The 16474-nt window shown below is 35.6% G+C and overlaps 1 protein-coding gene and 1 long non-coding RNA gene across 2 annotated transcripts; one reads left to right on the top strand and one right to left on the bottom strand.

The window, feature by feature from the left end:
* The first annotated feature begins 3 nt into the window (after positions 1-3).
* LOC140047029 (cationic amino acid transporter 4-like) lies at positions 4-4217 on the top strand. Its single transcript, XM_072091825.1, has 3 exons — positions 4-2758; positions 3335-3443; positions 3894-4217. The coding sequence occupies exons 1-3, from the start codon at positions 1196-1198 to the stop codon at positions 4061-4063; spliced, it is 1842 nt and encodes a 613-aa protein (XP_071947926.1). The 5' UTR covers positions 4-1195; the 3' UTR covers positions 4064-4217.
* Positions 4208-5853, bottom strand: LOC140047030 (uncharacterized). The gene is made up of 2 exons (XR_011844899.1): positions 5746-5853; positions 4208-5318 (listed from the first exon to the last, which is right to left on the bottom strand). It is a non-coding gene; the product is annotated as an uncharacterized lncRNA (long non-coding RNA).
* Positions 5854-16474: the final 10621 nt, after the last annotated feature.

The raw sequence follows: 16474 nt of genomic DNA, 5'->3' as shown, positions 1-16474 counted from the left end.
GTTTATAAAAGTTTGCGTGACCCTTGCGGGCCACCGTTAATCAAATATACATTGCCACTCCCTACAGATTCCGTATCGTTGCATGCGTGACACTTACGGCCCACCGTAAATCAAATATGCATTGCCAATCCCTACAGAATCCTTGTCGTTGCATGTGTGACACTTACAGGCCACCGTAAATCAAATATGTATTGCCACTCCCAACATAATTCGTATTGTTGCATCGCATGTGAAAACCCATTATATCCACTATCCTTTAAACAAGTTAATGACTAATGACTAATTTCATACACGTAGGCCTAATATTATGACAGATGGTTCACGCTGGAGGTATAATTATACCTCCATGGTTCACGTGTAAACGCATGCATCTCAAATAAAAAGCATTAAAACGAGTAGGCCTACAGACAAACGAAGTGTCGGTGTATATACGGTTATTTTTCTACATACATATGTCTATGATACAGTCGAATTCAAAATTGTTTAAGGTAGGCCTATAATTTAACTCTGTCGCACAAGCGTCACAACACATAATATATTGATAAGATCAGGGAAGAGTTTAATTTAACTCTTCCTGATAAAATGTACCGTCACACAACGCTTATTTAATATTAAAATACTTTTGTTAGTGAAAAGAGTGCTTTTGTATTGTGCGTTGAATACGTGCTATTTGAGGTATTATACTGAATTAAACAACTGAAAGAATCTAAAGAAGTATAAAGGGTATTGTAAAACTCCAGCAATGCATGCTTACAAATGGATTCGAGCTATAGCCACTGTATATAATATGACGTCTTAGTCATTTTAGTGGACGGGAATGGATATCTTTAATGGTTAAAATTGTTATTCAAATCAAGAAGTTTGTTGGAATATCCGGTAGGCATATCAGTCATAATAAGGTACTGAAGTGTTTTATACTGTCCAGTAGTTGTTTTACTCTACTGTAGTTGTTTTAGTTAAGTCTATTACTCACAATTATGCTAAAGTATAGGCCTATATTCGAGGGAACCGATTTTCAACCCCGAGGCAGCTAAACTGGCGTATAATGCTATGTAAAAGAAATAAACTGTATTGTACTATTGTCATATCTGTTGAATTAAACAAGTTACATTAAGACAAAAACCAGTAATAATTCAGTTACATGCTTTTATATTCTTAGAAAGTGATCAGTGGTCGATACGGAAATTGAATTGATATGGAAAAGTTTAAAAATATATTCGCAAATATAATTCGACGAAAGATAATTCGTTCAGATATTTTAAAGACAAAGCTTAACAGATGCTTAACAACATTTGATTTAACATTTATTGCATTAAGTTATGTTCTTGGTGTTGGTGTGTTTATTTTATGTGGGTCTGTTGCTGCCACACTGGCAGGTCCAGCTGTAGATGTCTCAATACTCATCGCGGCTGCCTCGGCCTTGCTTTCAGCCTTATGCTACGCAGAATTTTGCTGTCGAATTCCGCAAGCTGGTAGCGCCTACCTATATACTTATCTGACAATTGGTGAAATATGGGCGTTTATAATAGGATGGAATATGATATTAGAATATGTAGCTTGTGCTGGAAGTTTATCTCGTGCATTGTCATCAACTATCGATAACATGTTTGGCGATGTCCTACACAATTTAACAGTGAATTATATATTGAATGGAAAGGAATGGAATACGCCATTTTTAGCCAACTATCCAGATTTACTTGCCGCATTTATGATATTATGTTTTACAATAATTCTTCTATTTGGAGTTAAAATATCATCGCGTATAAATGCAATCGTCGTTATATTTGTAATGACGTTTATAGCTATTCTTGAAGGTTATGGGGTTCCTCATATCAACTTTTCTAACTGGTCAAACTACGGTGGATTTTTTCCGTACGGTTTCGGTGGTGTTGTGTCGGGATCTGCCAAATTGTTCTTCCTTTATGCTGGGTTTGAAGTTATTTGTATATCTAGCGAGGAATGTATAGACCCCGTAAAAAGTGTTCCAAAAGCTTTACTATCTGCCGTCTTAGTTAACACCTGTATTAATTTAGTATTAGTGAGCACGTTAACGCTGATTGTACCATGGTGTGAAATAAATCCGATCGTGCCACTTTCAGATGCTTTTCAACAGCTTGGAGAAGTCGTTCCAACATACGTTATTGTAGTGGCGTTGACATTTTCTGTTTCTGGATCCACGTTGGTAACCTTACATGCGCTGCCAAGATTTGTCTATTCAATGGCTAAAGATGGACTCATGTTTACACAGTTATCACAAGTTTCATCAAGAAATCGTGTGCCGGTTACAGCAACTCTAATATTCGGAGGAATTACAATACTTGTGGTTTTGTTCGTAGACTTTTACGCCTTGGTTGAATCTCTTAATATTGGAAGTTTAATCTGTTACACAGTTGTTTCAGGGTCTGTTATAAACCTTCGGTACAGACCTGAAGAAGAAAACGTTAAAATGTTTAACAAGCAATGTAGCCTTTCAACGGACCTTTGTCGCAGCCGTGTTGGCGAATTAAGTGGAACATTAAAACCGAAATTTCAATGTTTAAATTTCTTGGCGAGTGAAGTTCCCGGACGTACTGTTGCAATAGCAACGATAGCGTATGCACTGTGTTGCGCCTGTGTAGTTGTTATGCTAAACCACAATGACGTCATGAAAGGGTCTTGGATTTATATTATACTGTTTTTCCTATTTATACTTGGATGCATATTTTCATTTGCTGTTATATTGATGCACTACCAGAATAACGAAGAGTTGACTTTTCGGGTAAGACATGTAGGCTAATACAACTTGTTAATTTCACTCTATTATTTCTTTAGAAAACGCACTCCATAAAACAATAATATAAAAACTAAAACGTCTTGCCATAGTGACATTGCCATAGTGACAGAGATGCCAAATTGTTCGCAATTTGAACCTAAGTCACAAATATAGTTGAGGCTACCAAAAGGTCTGGTTAAACCTAACAGGAATGTATTTTTAAATTTAAAATGTTGCATGATAATGCTGATCTGACCGATCGCCGTGACTTCATAAACTTAGTATTTCTGGTGATCTGGTAATGGTCTAAAGACTAATTGTACTGTATATGTTTCCAAATATACGCCGATAAATATTGATTCCAAAAAATTAAATTCATATTGTTCTTATTGATCACTGCATCATTTGATTTTACTAAGACCGTATTAATCGTATAGATCTAGGATTATAACTTATCCATTTTTTGTTCTGTTAGAAAAAATAGGGCCTATTTGTATAGACCTATTTATCTTCGTTCGTTATCGTCCATAAGTTGCATTTATAAGTGTAGCTAAATCTATTTTAAATGTTATTTTTTCCCAGACTCCGTATGTACCATTTGTTCCAGCTTTTTCCATGCTTTTCAACATTGTGCTTTTGGTAAATTTGTCGATATTTACGTGGATTCGTTTTGCTATATGGGTATTAATAGGTAAGAGTTAGTACCTTTTAACGTTTAACATTTGGTTGCAGCACTGCCATTCAATAAATCGAGAATATGAATGATGCCATCGAAAACCATTTGAGATCACGATAAAACTAATAAAACTAAAGCAAAAAGTGAGGTATTTCAAACTCTATTTTGTTTGGCTACTCTATCCGCAGCATTTGAATTAAGATTTGGGATGACCTATGACATACGCATGCGTCGTCGGTCGTCGTCTGGACGTAGAAGACAACAACAAAAACTCGTGTCGAAGAACACAGTGATGAAAAACGTCCCACTAACCCCGCAACAACCCCCTCCCCCCCCCCCCCCCAAACAACCCCCCCCCCCTACCCCCTATGCGTTCTTTGTCGTCGAAAATCGAATGCTTCCTAAATGTATGGATGTACCTAATGTTTCTATTTTGGGTAATAATATACTTTTCATATATTAAAGGGTTGATTATATATGCAAAATATGGCTATCATCATAGTAAGGCTGCAGTAGACCTAGAAGAAGAAGAAGAAACATTGTGTGATACCTCGAACGATGATCCGCCTACTAACGATTATGGAACCGTGCAGCTTTTGAAGATCCAGTCAACAGGCGATGACAAGAATGAATAAGAAATCAGACATTGGCTTGCTCGGCCTAACACACAAAGTGCGTTTGCTGTCAACATTATTTATTAAAAGTGCGGAGAAAGGTTTTTTTCATAATTTCAACATTTCCTTTATGGAAATTTAAACAATATATTTGAACAAATAACATCTGTTTGTTGCTTTTTATTCGTCCGCCATTTCAAAATAATACATTTATTTGCTTTCTATTATACGGAAGAAATAGTTTTATGAAAACGGTTGACACAATAAATCAAAGAAAAATGTTGTATGAGATTCATATAGAGCCTAGGGCTAGCTATTGCATAACAAAAAAAACCTGATTACTTTTCCTGTTGCGTATATACCAGAGAAAAAAAGCTCAATGTATTGATGTTTTACTTTTGAATATTAAATGGATTTTCAGTGGGTTTATGGAAACATTGTTAGAAATTTTATTTATCATTGCGATGCACTTGGTATACATTCGTGCGATATCGTCTTGTGCTCCATCGTCGATTATTTAATCTGTGGCGATAATGATGCTTGCGATAATTCCGACTACGACTACGTACGTAGCGACCATTGCGATAGTGATAAGTACTGCCATGTTTTTTATATGTACGAACCAGAACCCATTTACTATGGATGCCTCTGCGATGAAGGTAGTACAGACTTCCGTGTTTCCATCTATAACGAACGTGTCCGTAGAATAAAAATCGGCCTCGTTTGATACGGTAGTAAAGACGACGTCGGAACCAGAAAAAGAATGGTTTTGAAGAGTGTATACCCCAATTATGACGGTATCGGCCATTATGGTAAGTGTACAACTTGTGATTAAGAATATACGATTTGATGAATCTCCATCTTGAAAATGGGCTGTCGTGAATTTTGAAATACAGGCGGTGATGGTACCATCGGTATTGCAATAGTCTGAGAAAAGATCGTTGTCTGAAATCTGCGTAGGACATTGTTTTACCCCGGTGGATACGTTTTATTGTCTGTCGAATGTACAAATAAAGATGACCTTTATTCCAGAAGAATCGATGGTAGTTGTAAACATGGTACCGATTGATATCCTTTTTAATATCTTTTGATTTCGATTCATCACTGAAAACATTGTTGTTTTTCCTCAAGTTCGACTCTTGTTTGGTTGAAACTAGTTTTGATTGCTTAGACGTCTGGGCGAAATTCTTCAAAGCGACATCTTCACTTAGAGCACATACGATGCACGCTGTAGCTGCTAACACCCACAAACAAACAACCGTGTGTCGAAACATTGCTGTTGAGTGAATACACACACAATATAATAACTTGTTTGAAATTGCAATATTTGTCATTGCTGAAGATTAGTAAAAGCCTTATTAAAAATATAACTAAGCCTTTCTGGATTCCATTAATTATTTTAGCAGTAATAGTGTTAACATTTAATTATATACACCGATCTTTGTGTAGTAACACAAAAATGTATTTAACACCATTAGGTTCTTATTATAAATATTCATTAATCATCAATATTAAACATCTACTCTTTGTCGACAATGTCCAAAGAAACAACAAACAATATCGCAAATCAACAGTTTAAATTTAGTTATTGAAAATCCTGATATTGACAATGTTACCCCGTGCGCAAATTATTCCCATAAACAATAAACCTACTTTATTTTATACGTGTGGTAGGCATATACAGTACATTGAAAATTACTTACCGGTTACAGCAACCACGAACTACGCGCTCCAACTCACAAAGCTACAATGAGTTTAGAATGTTGTAACAGACGGTAATATTGATAATAGACCTTAAATGCTGGTACAAAAAAAATACAATTGAGTGTCCAACGTCAGCACTTGAAGTCACAGACATAAATATCCATGTTAGATCAGTTTATAAATTCTATTAAAAACGTTTAGGCCTATATAACGTATTTATTAAAATAAACGCCCCGCTTTTATTACACGAACCCCCGCCACCCCATATAAAATCATTTGGAATAAACGCATCCCCCTTTCGAATAAATGCCCCAGTACATTGTATTAAAACCCATTTCTATTTGTATTAGAATTCATTGATTGACATAATCTACAATTTATCAAGCATTTTGATACAATTTTTACTGTATTTTATCACTTCTCGATATTAATTGTGTTGTATTTTTTCTATTTGTATTAGAATTCATTGATTGACATAATCTACAATTTATCAAGCACTTTGATACAATTTTTACTGTATTTTATCACTTCTCGATATTAATTGTGTTGTATTTTTTCATATCTTGGGCTATTTATTTGAGTATACATGTTACCATATTACAGCCTCTCTCGTATAAATTCCCCTAAAAACACTCCTGCACAAAAAAAGCACATGACGTTTATTCGATTAAATACGGTACGTGTTTATGTACGGTACCAAATTGTTTGATTTTTGTTACGGAATCCATTCTGTGAACGGTTCTATTCTGAAATACTACACCCCTTTTTTCCACACACAAAAATGGTGGAATCTGTACATAGTGTGAACGTAGGTTTATCTACAATTAAATATTGACCCTAGCTAAGAAAGTTTGGAAATGTATGATTCAAAGCTGGTGATGGTTGTATGAGGAGATTGATAGTCCCACCAGAAAACCATTTTTTTATGATGAGTTTTCTTTTTAACCACTCCACATTGTGGGAATTACCGAGATGAATGGGCCATTTATGATAAACATTGCTTAGGAGAAGCACTGTTAACAATTTTATTTATAGCGTGTTTATCGTCATAATTTTCACAGCCGTACCAAACCAAGAACAACTGTATAATATAACACTTTCAACAACTGATTTATAAAACTGAACCATTATTGTAGAACATATACTAAATGATTGTAGTCTGCTTTAAAAAGAAGAGCCCGGAATTCTTCCTACACTTATCCACTTGCTGTGTCCACTTTGGGTTACCGTAATCCTAAAATGATAAATACGTCGGTAGACCTCAAGTACATTAAATACAAATGTGGCTTAATTGCATTTGAAAGTCCAAACGCCTTTCTATAACAAAATTTAATTACTGTTACTAAAATCTTTGTTACACTTAAAGGACAACTTTACCGAGAACCATATTTTAACAACGTATTAGGAATGTACATATATGATTTCCGAACAATCGCGAGACGTACGGTATCGCCGCACGCGCTCGCCGTACAGCCGTCGCCGTAGATTGCTGTGACGTCGCAAGTGCATAGAAAAATCTACCTCAAGAGTTTTCACTCTTGTTAACATACAACAGGTACCGTCACTTCAATTGCTAATTTGACCTGTATTAGGCTTAAATTTGCCAAAATGTTTAGTCTGGTATTTTGAAAAAACACTTCATATCCAGATAGACAAAAGAAACAATACAAAAAATTCATTTCATTATTTAAAAAGTATGTTTACTAGAAATGTTCGCGCTTTGCAAGAGTTATCAATTGACCTGAAAGAATAGCTAGAAACATGACGTATGATGCTCTGGAATCATTTAACCACATCAAACTAAATACTTTTTACTCGGGGTACCCGAGTCTAGGACTTACTCATTTTCTCCTCCTCCATCTGGACACTATTGAGTAAAAAGTGCGATTTTTAAAGTACTGCTCCTCCCTTATTATTTGTAGTATTGAGCTGGGATTTGGCATGAATATACTACAGGGACATGTCCTCAAATCTATACAGCCGGATTTTTAAATTTCAAACCGGATGCAGCCATATGACGTCTCGAAGATTTCATTTCATTTATTTTGTCTCATAATACAATATAAAAAAAAACATGGACAAGAACAAGAAAACATCACACAAAACCAGGCAGAGACAGGATTCCTAAAAAGCAAACTTAATCACTATCTAGTAGGTCTCCTATTGCACTGATTGTATAAAAAAACATTTAGAATAAAATTTGTAATTAAACATTAAAATTGCATATAATACTATATCAAAATAAATTAAAATATATTACAGTATCATTAAAAATCGTCAATACATACCAAAATCTTACTTAAAATATATTTTAAGCTTATTTATAAAAGTCTTAATACCTGTATTTAAAATTAATGAATCCCTTATTTCTACCGGTAGTTCCTCCCATGCACGAGGAAATAATCAAGAATTGGGTTGTGAACACAATTCTATTTTGAGAACGGAGAGGGCGGGTTTTCGACCTCTTTGATCAAGCACGCTCTCTGTTAACACGATCACTTTAAGTTGAAGACAAAATTTTCTTATTTTTCCATCACCGATTTCCATCCTAACACGACAACTTTTTTACAAGTAAGTTTTCTAACAATCCGGCACCTTATGCGACACAACTCAGTTAGCCTACTCATAATTTCCACGACTACAAATACAGCCCTTTCCGTTATGGAAAGTCTACCTATGTACTGTATGTGTGGTAACGTGAGTGCATTTTAGGGTGTGTCCGGACTGGTGTGATTCCAGTTTACACGAGGGCCAACTGTATTAATGTTCGGTCGCCATTGTGATTTAACACACGTTTTTTGTTTTTTGTTTTTGTTTTTTGTTTTTTTTTGTTTTTTTTTTTTTTTTGACTTTATACATATAACATTATATATATTATATATACATATATATATATATTTCTGTATACTTATACACATAATTATTCTCTTATATGTCGTGCGATGATTGACTCGCACATGAATCGTATATGTCGTACGATAATGACTCGCACATTCACTTTCGCCTTAGTCGAAGACAAGGTACATACATAAATCATCTTGTATGTCGTGCGATTAACGACTCGCACATGAATTTTATATGTCGTGCGATAATGACTCGCACATTTACTTTCGCCTTAGTCGAAGACAAGGCCCATACGTAAATCCTCTTATATGTCGTGCGATTAACGACTCGCACATGAATTTTATATGTCGTGCGATAATGACTCGCACATTTACTTTCGCCTTAGTCGAAGACAAGGCCCATACGTAAATTCTCTTGTATGTCGTGCGATTAACGACTCGCACATGAATTTTATATGTCGTGCGATAATGACTCGCACATTTACTTTTGCCTTAGTCGAAGACAAGGTACATACATAAATTCTCTTGTATGTCGTGCGATTAACGACTCGCACATGAATTTTATATGTCGTGCGATAATGACTCGCACATTCACTTTCGCCTTAGTCGAAGACAAGGCCCATACGTAAATCCTCTTATATGTCGTGCGATTAACGACTCGCACATGAATTTTATATGTCGTGCGATAATGACTCGCACATTCACTTTCGCCTTAGTCGAAGACAAGGTACATACATAAATTCTCTTGTATGTCGTGCGATTAACGACTCGCACATGAATTTTATATGTCGTGCGATAAAGACTCGCACATTTACTTTCGCCTTAGTCGAAGACAAGGCACATACATAAATTCTCTTGTATGTCGTGCGATTAACGACACAAACATTTTTGTGATAAAAGCTCTTTTAACAGTACTGTATCAGGTTCGGGCCAAAGAGTACGATTTATACTGAAATCAGGCGTGCTTTAACTGACAGGCACTATAGTAACCGCAACCCACATTACACATTGGTATGGTATGTCGGGCGATAACAGACTAGCATTTTCGCCTTAGTAATCAGATATTAAAACTTCCAGTATCCAGTTTTCCCTACTGTGTGATATATTTACTAAGGACACTGTTGCTTATTTATTTCATTTATATACATTAGGTCAAAATGACGAGTTAAATTCTAGTTTTAATAATATATGTTATTTTATATATATATTAATATATACACACTTCCACTTCTTAGTAAAAAAAAATATAAGCTAACTTTCTATATTAACGTCTACGAACTGAAGTTTGAATTCAGCCTAGCTCCATTATACATATGTATAATACCTATAAAAATTATATCGAACGGCAATACATACTACGTTTGGTAAACATTATTAACATTTTGTTGTATTGTCTTCTTATATCGATTTCTGCTAGGGGTTCATAATGGCCAAACGGACAGCACGTAAGACACAGAAACAACAAACAGCACCCAAACAATCCAACAGCACTTCTGGGGCTTCTGGTGCACCAAAAAGGAAAGCACAAACTACACCTAAACAACTAGCTAAGAAGAAAAAGCTCCCTACCACTGCTTCTACCAGTAGGCCTACAGCTAATACTGACACAAGTAACGTTTCGGCGGTTCCCGCCGAGGTCTCGGAAAGGCTGGAAAAAATGGAGCACATGATTTCTGGATTGGCCGAGGTAGTTACTAATTTGAGTAAGTGTGGGGAGTCTAATATAGGCATATCCGATACCACTACTACAATAGCTAACGACGGAGAACTAAACAGCACTCGGTTCTTCGACGACACAACACCAAGTAGGCCTAATATATCAGATATTGCCATGCCACTCACTCAAGCACCAGACACTATTGCCACACCAGCTAAAGACACATTTATTCCATATACTATTGTTGAAGGAGATGCAGCTCAAAACCCCCTCTCCGGTATACCGGGGGAATTAAGGCCGGAGCTTTGGTCCCTGACAAATTAAAAATAAAAATTAAAGACCAAAAATATGTTGAATTTTCAGATATCGTTAACCCAGACGATAGCGACATTCGCGTTACAGTTCAACGGGGGCCTTGAAATGGTGCCAAAAAAGAAAAAACGATTCTTGTCCGAACATGAATGGTCCATGGCATTTTACGACTTCGCCACCATACACCTAAGCTATCACCCTACAGATATGCAAGACATTTTCACTTACGCAAAGCAAATTCAAATCATGATGCGAAACAACGCACAAAATTGGCGGTCATACGATGAGGCTTTTCGGAGAGCTAGGGAACATACCAAATGCTCATGGGCCACAGTACGGGGCGACCTTATTCACAACTTAATGCTACAACGCTATCGCCCACAAAGTCATTTTCGGGGCTTTAACACCCCACCTTTCAACAGGAAGACCACCGATTCCCAAATAGACAGGTTCCATTTCTCAAAAAAACGGCCTAGAAAACGAATCAAGAAGCATTTTTGGGTAGAAGCTGGGATCCACTTGATTTAGGATATTTCGACCTCGCTGATTACGAATATGGCGGATCCCAAGCGAAATTCGGCCATCTAAGCCCTTAATTTGCATAATTAAAAATGGCGGCCATTTTTTATAATTACCCTATATCTCGAGAACCACTAGTCACAGATAATTAATTTTGGTGTCAAAATGTTTTAAATATATGTTTTTATATTCACTTTAATGACACTTTTTCTCAAAAAATTGATGCAAGTCGTATTTCTGACATTTTGACCTTTGACCTTGATTTATCGTATCTCAGTAACCAATAATCGGAGAGACACGAAATAGGGCTCAAATTGTTCAGAAACTATACATTCATATTTATTATAATGAAATGTTTTTACAAAAAATGACCGATTCTACAACTATTGACCTTTGAACTATTAGTCAAATATAATAATATAATAATAATATAACTTTGAAAATTGTGGTCTTATGAATTTTTTTTTCTTTTTAAATTGTTTAAAACATGTGTGTTTCTATCCAGTCTAATGGCATATTTTGTACAAGAATGGCCGATAGTATGGTTATTGACCTTTTAACTACAGCATAGGCCTACTGTATACTAAATATAATATAATTGCATAACTATGAAATTATTTATACACAATAATAATTAGTAAAATTATAAAATTCACTGCCATCAAATATGATGTGTTATGATTTATATAGATTTAAAAAGGAATTTGAATACGAAAGTTACATTTTTTGAAATTTGAAATTTGAAATTACCTGCCATCAATATGATGGAGTGTGCTTATAGATTTTCTAAAATGTGAACATGTCAGCTACATTTGGAAATTACCTGCCATCAATATGATGGATTATGATTATAGATTTAAATAAGAATTTGAACACGTAAGCTACATTAGAAAATTACCTGCCATCAATATGATGGATTATGATTATAGATTTAAAAAAGAATTTGAACACGTCAGCTACATTTGGAAATTTGGAAATTACCTGCCATCAATATGATGGATTATGATTGTATAGTACCTGCCATCAATATGATGGATTATGATTATAGAATTAAAAAAGAATTTGAACACGTCCGCTACATTTGGAAATTGGGAAATTACCTGCCATCAATATGATGGATTATGATTGTATAGTACCTGCCATCAATATGATGGATTATGATTATAGAATTAAAAAAGAATTTGAACACGTCAGCTACATTTGGAAATTGGGAAATTACCTGCCATCAATATGATGGATTATGATTATAGATTTTAAAAAGAATTTGAACACGTAAGCTACATTTGAAAATTACCTGCCATCAATATGATGGATTATGATTATAGATTTTAAAAAGAATTTGAACACACGCGTCAGCTACATTTGGAAATTTGGAAATTACCTGCCATCAATATGATGGCTTATGATTGTATAGTAGCCTACCTGCCATCAATATGATGGATTATGATTATAGATTTAAAAAAGAATTTGAACACGTAAGCTACATTTGAAAATTACTTGCCATCAATATGATGGATTATGATTGTATAGATTTAAAAGAAAATGTGAACACGTAAGCTACATTTGGAATGAACATGTTAAGGGCATCAGTTAAGATCATTCATGCAAAGGTTTCCGTCATCTTTAGCGTTGTTACAGCGGCATAAAGCTGTACATGATAGTTTTGACTTCTTGCACCTACATTTATTGGTTATGTATCGTGTCTTGCATCCACAATAAATCATCTCTAACGAAGCAGTAGGAATAGCTTCATTTTTCAGAAGCACTGGTTGAAGTTTACCATTAGATAGCTCCCAACCAAAATATGTTGGTGATGGCAAATGCTGGATTGGCGATACAGCTTTTTTCCATACGAGTGCTTGGAAGTGTGCTCTTTTTATATGTTGGTGCACTGCATCGCTTGTTGGAGGTAATGCCTTTTTTTTTTAAAGCCTAACTTTATTGGTACTTTTAACTTGACCAACACCGTAAACGTAGCAAATGAATCTTTCCGATTTCATAATAACTTGGTCACTGATAGGTTTTCTCCCAGGTCTTTAATTAGTTCATACCTTTTTTTAATACTTCCCATGCCGATGCCTTTGAGTGATCACTTAGATATGAGCAGTGAAGAGTTAAATTACTGTATGTATGTATTAATATAATTTAACTCTTCCCTGGATATGAGGTAGTATCGCATCCACTAATAGTGTGGAATGGAATCAGTGCTATTGCAGAACCCTCGGGCAAGGCTTGAAAAATGTCTTTTATAGATACTTTTTTTTGGATGTCCCTGTCATCATCCATTTGGATACCATGCTTTGGTAGCGAGACACTAGAATCACTATTACGTACGTCTGTATCCCTAGAAGCAACTACAACTGTGTCGTATCGGACATTGGCAGCATGACAAGTCTCGTGTCCCATTCTTCATGGTCTGACCAGAGACAACGTATTCGTGTACAATTTTGATGATTTAACAACTGATTCTTTCATAAATCCACCAGCTGTGACAATTTCTTTGTCTACAGGAGCTTGACGAATCAACTCCTCTGATAGAAATCGTGTCAGATCTGCATTATTATCTTGTAATGCCAACAAGTTTGACCAGCAATTTGGCAGCGGTATTTCACCACTTTCTATAATTCGACGAATTGGTCTCTGTGTTTTGGTTCATCTTTGTCTGGTGGTGTCCTTTATCGACAGTTTTAAGTTAGGCATGCCATGTTAAAAAAAACCAAAAAACCAGAGGCATTATCTCCAACAAGCGATGCAGTGCACCAGCATATAAAAAGAGCACACTTCCAAGCACTCGTATTGAAAAAAGCTGTATCGCCAATCCAGCATTTGCCATCACCAACATATTTTGGTTGGGAGCTATCTAATGGTAAACTTCAACCAGTGCTTCTGAAAAATGGAGCTATTCCTACTGCTTCGTTAGAGATGATTTATTGTTGATGCAAGACACGATGCATAACCATATAGATGTAGGTGCAAAAAGTCAAAACTACCATGTACAGCTTTAATATGCTACTGTAACAACGCTAAAGATGACGGAAACCTTTGCATGAATGATCAAAACTGATGCCCTTAACATGTCCATTCCAAATGTAGCTTACGTGTTCACTTTTCTTTCAAACCTATACAATCATAATCCATCATATTGATGGCAGGTACTATACAATCATAATCCATCATATTGATGGCAGGTAATTTCCAAATGTAGCTGACGTGTTGAAATCCTTTTTTAAATCTATAATCATAATCCATCATATTGATGGCAGGTAATTTTCAAATGTAGCTTATGTGTTCAAATTCTTTTTTAAATCTATAATCATAATCCATCATATTGATGGCAGGTAATTTCCAAATGTAGCTGACATGTTCACATTTAAAAAAATCTATAATCATACTCCATCATATTGATGGCAGGTAATTTCAAATTTCAACAAATGTAACTTGCGTGTTCAATTTTTTTTTTAATCTATATAAATCATAACACATCATATTTGATGGCAGTGAATTTTATAATTTTACTAATTATTATTGAGTATAAATAATTTCATAGTTATGCAATTATATTATATTCAGTATACAGTAGGCCTATGCTGTAGTTTAAAGGTCAATAACCATACTATCGGCCATTCTTGTACAAAATGTGCCATTAGACTGTATAGAAACACACATGTTTTAAACAATTTAAAAAGAAAAAAAAATTCATAAGACCACAATTTTCAAAGTTATATTATTATTATATTATTATATTTGACTAATAGTTCAAAGGTCAATAGTTGTAGAATCGGCCATTTTTTGTAAAAACATTTCATTATAATAAATAAGAATGTATAGTTTCTGAACAATTTGAGCCCTATTTCGTGTCTCTCCGGTTATTGGTTACTGAGATACGATAAATCAAGGTCAAAGGTCAAAATGTCAGAAATAAGACTTGCATCCATTTTTTGAGAAAATGTGTCATTAAAGTGAATATAAACACATATATTTAAAACATTTTGACACCAAAATTAATTATCTGTGACTAGTGGTTCTCGAGATATAGGGTAATTATAAAAAATGGCCGCCATTTTTAATTATGCAAATTAAGGGCTTAGATGGCCGAATTTCGCTTGGGATCCGCCATATTCGTAATCAGCGAGGTCGAAATATCCTAAATCAAGTGGATCCCAGCTTCTACCCAAAAATGCTTCTTACATCATATTTCAGAGGAAATAGAACTTGTCTAAAATACCACTCGGATACTGCCAAGCATACCACACCCCAGCGCGAAAGTGCTCACAACCATACCGCTGTAAGTTCTCTCATAAATGCTTTAAATGCTCCGAAGACAGGCCACACCCATATTTCCTGTGCAAACGAGATACAAATCAATCACGACACCCATCAACAACAACAACATCCCCTGCTAACCCCACTGCCAACCCCCCTAAGGGTAGATAAACTCGAAACCCTTCTCTCGGGATGTTCCAACAAAGATTACCTCATTTCCGGCTTTAAAAATGGTTTTTTCCTGAATTACGACGGTCCTGAAGCCGGTTTTACTGCAAAAAATTCAGCATCGGCATTACAGAAACCTCAAATTATCCAACCGATGATTGCTAAAGAGATTGCTACAGGGCGTATCGCTGGCCCATTCGATTCGCCCCCATTTCTACATTTCAAATCGTCACCACTAAGTTTGAGGGAGAAATCCGTTGCAGGAAAATACAGATTAATTCATAACTTATCATATCCGCACGACGAAAGATCAGTGAATCATAATATTCCTCAACACTACAAAACAGTCCACTACGAAAATATATCCACAGCCGTAAATATCATTCAAAAATCCACCTACCCAGCCTACCTATCCAAAAGCGATATTCAAGATGCTTTCCGGCTCATTCCCCTGCACAAAACACAGTATCACCTTACCGGGTTTTCTTGGAGAAACAAACTGTACTACGATAAGGTCCTCCCACAAGGGTGTGGATCCTCTTGTAGAATTTTTGAATCGTTTTCAGACGGAATAAAATGGATACTGACAAATAAACTAGCATGAAAAAACGTAGTCAAGGTATTAGACGATTTCCTGCTTATAGGCGATACAAAACATGAGTGCCAAAGGTACCTTAACAATCTCATTGCCTTATCAGATGCCATTGGCCTTCCTCTCTCTCCTCACAAAACAGTGGAGCCAACTACAAAATTAACCTTTTTAGGGATCGAACTGGATACGCGAGCTATGGTAGCCAGATTACCCAAGGACAAACTAGAAAAGTATAGGTCCGAAGTAAAAAAATGGTCGAGTTCACATTACATAACACTCCGAGAACTTCAATCTCTTACCGGAAAACTTCAGTTCGCCACGTGCGTTATTAAGACCGGCAGGGCTTTCCTTACAAGACTATATACACTCACAAA

The sequence above is a fragment of the Antedon mediterranea genome, chromosome 4, assembly GCF_964355755.1.
Source record: "Antedon mediterranea chromosome 4, ecAntMedi1.1, whole genome shotgun sequence".
Taxonomy (NCBI): Eukaryota; Metazoa; Echinodermata; class Crinoidea; order Comatulida; family Antedonidae; genus Antedon; species Antedon mediterranea.
This window is presented reverse-complemented; position numbering and strand designations above follow the sequence as displayed.

Excerpts from the sequence above, each read along its gene's own strand:
- LOC140047029 (XM_072091825.1), top strand. The coding sequence starts at position 1,196 with ATGGAAAAGTTTAAAAATATATTCGCAAATATAATTCGACGAAAGATA. Across the intron at positions 2,759-3,334 it reads ACGAAGAGTTGACTTTTCGG|ACTCCGTATGTACCATTTGT; the intron begins GTAAGACATGTA and ends ATTTTTTCCCAG. Across the intron at positions 3,444-3,893 it reads TGCTATATGGGTATTAATAG|GGTTGATTATATATGCAAAA; the intron begins GTAAGAGTTAGT and ends CATATATTAAAG.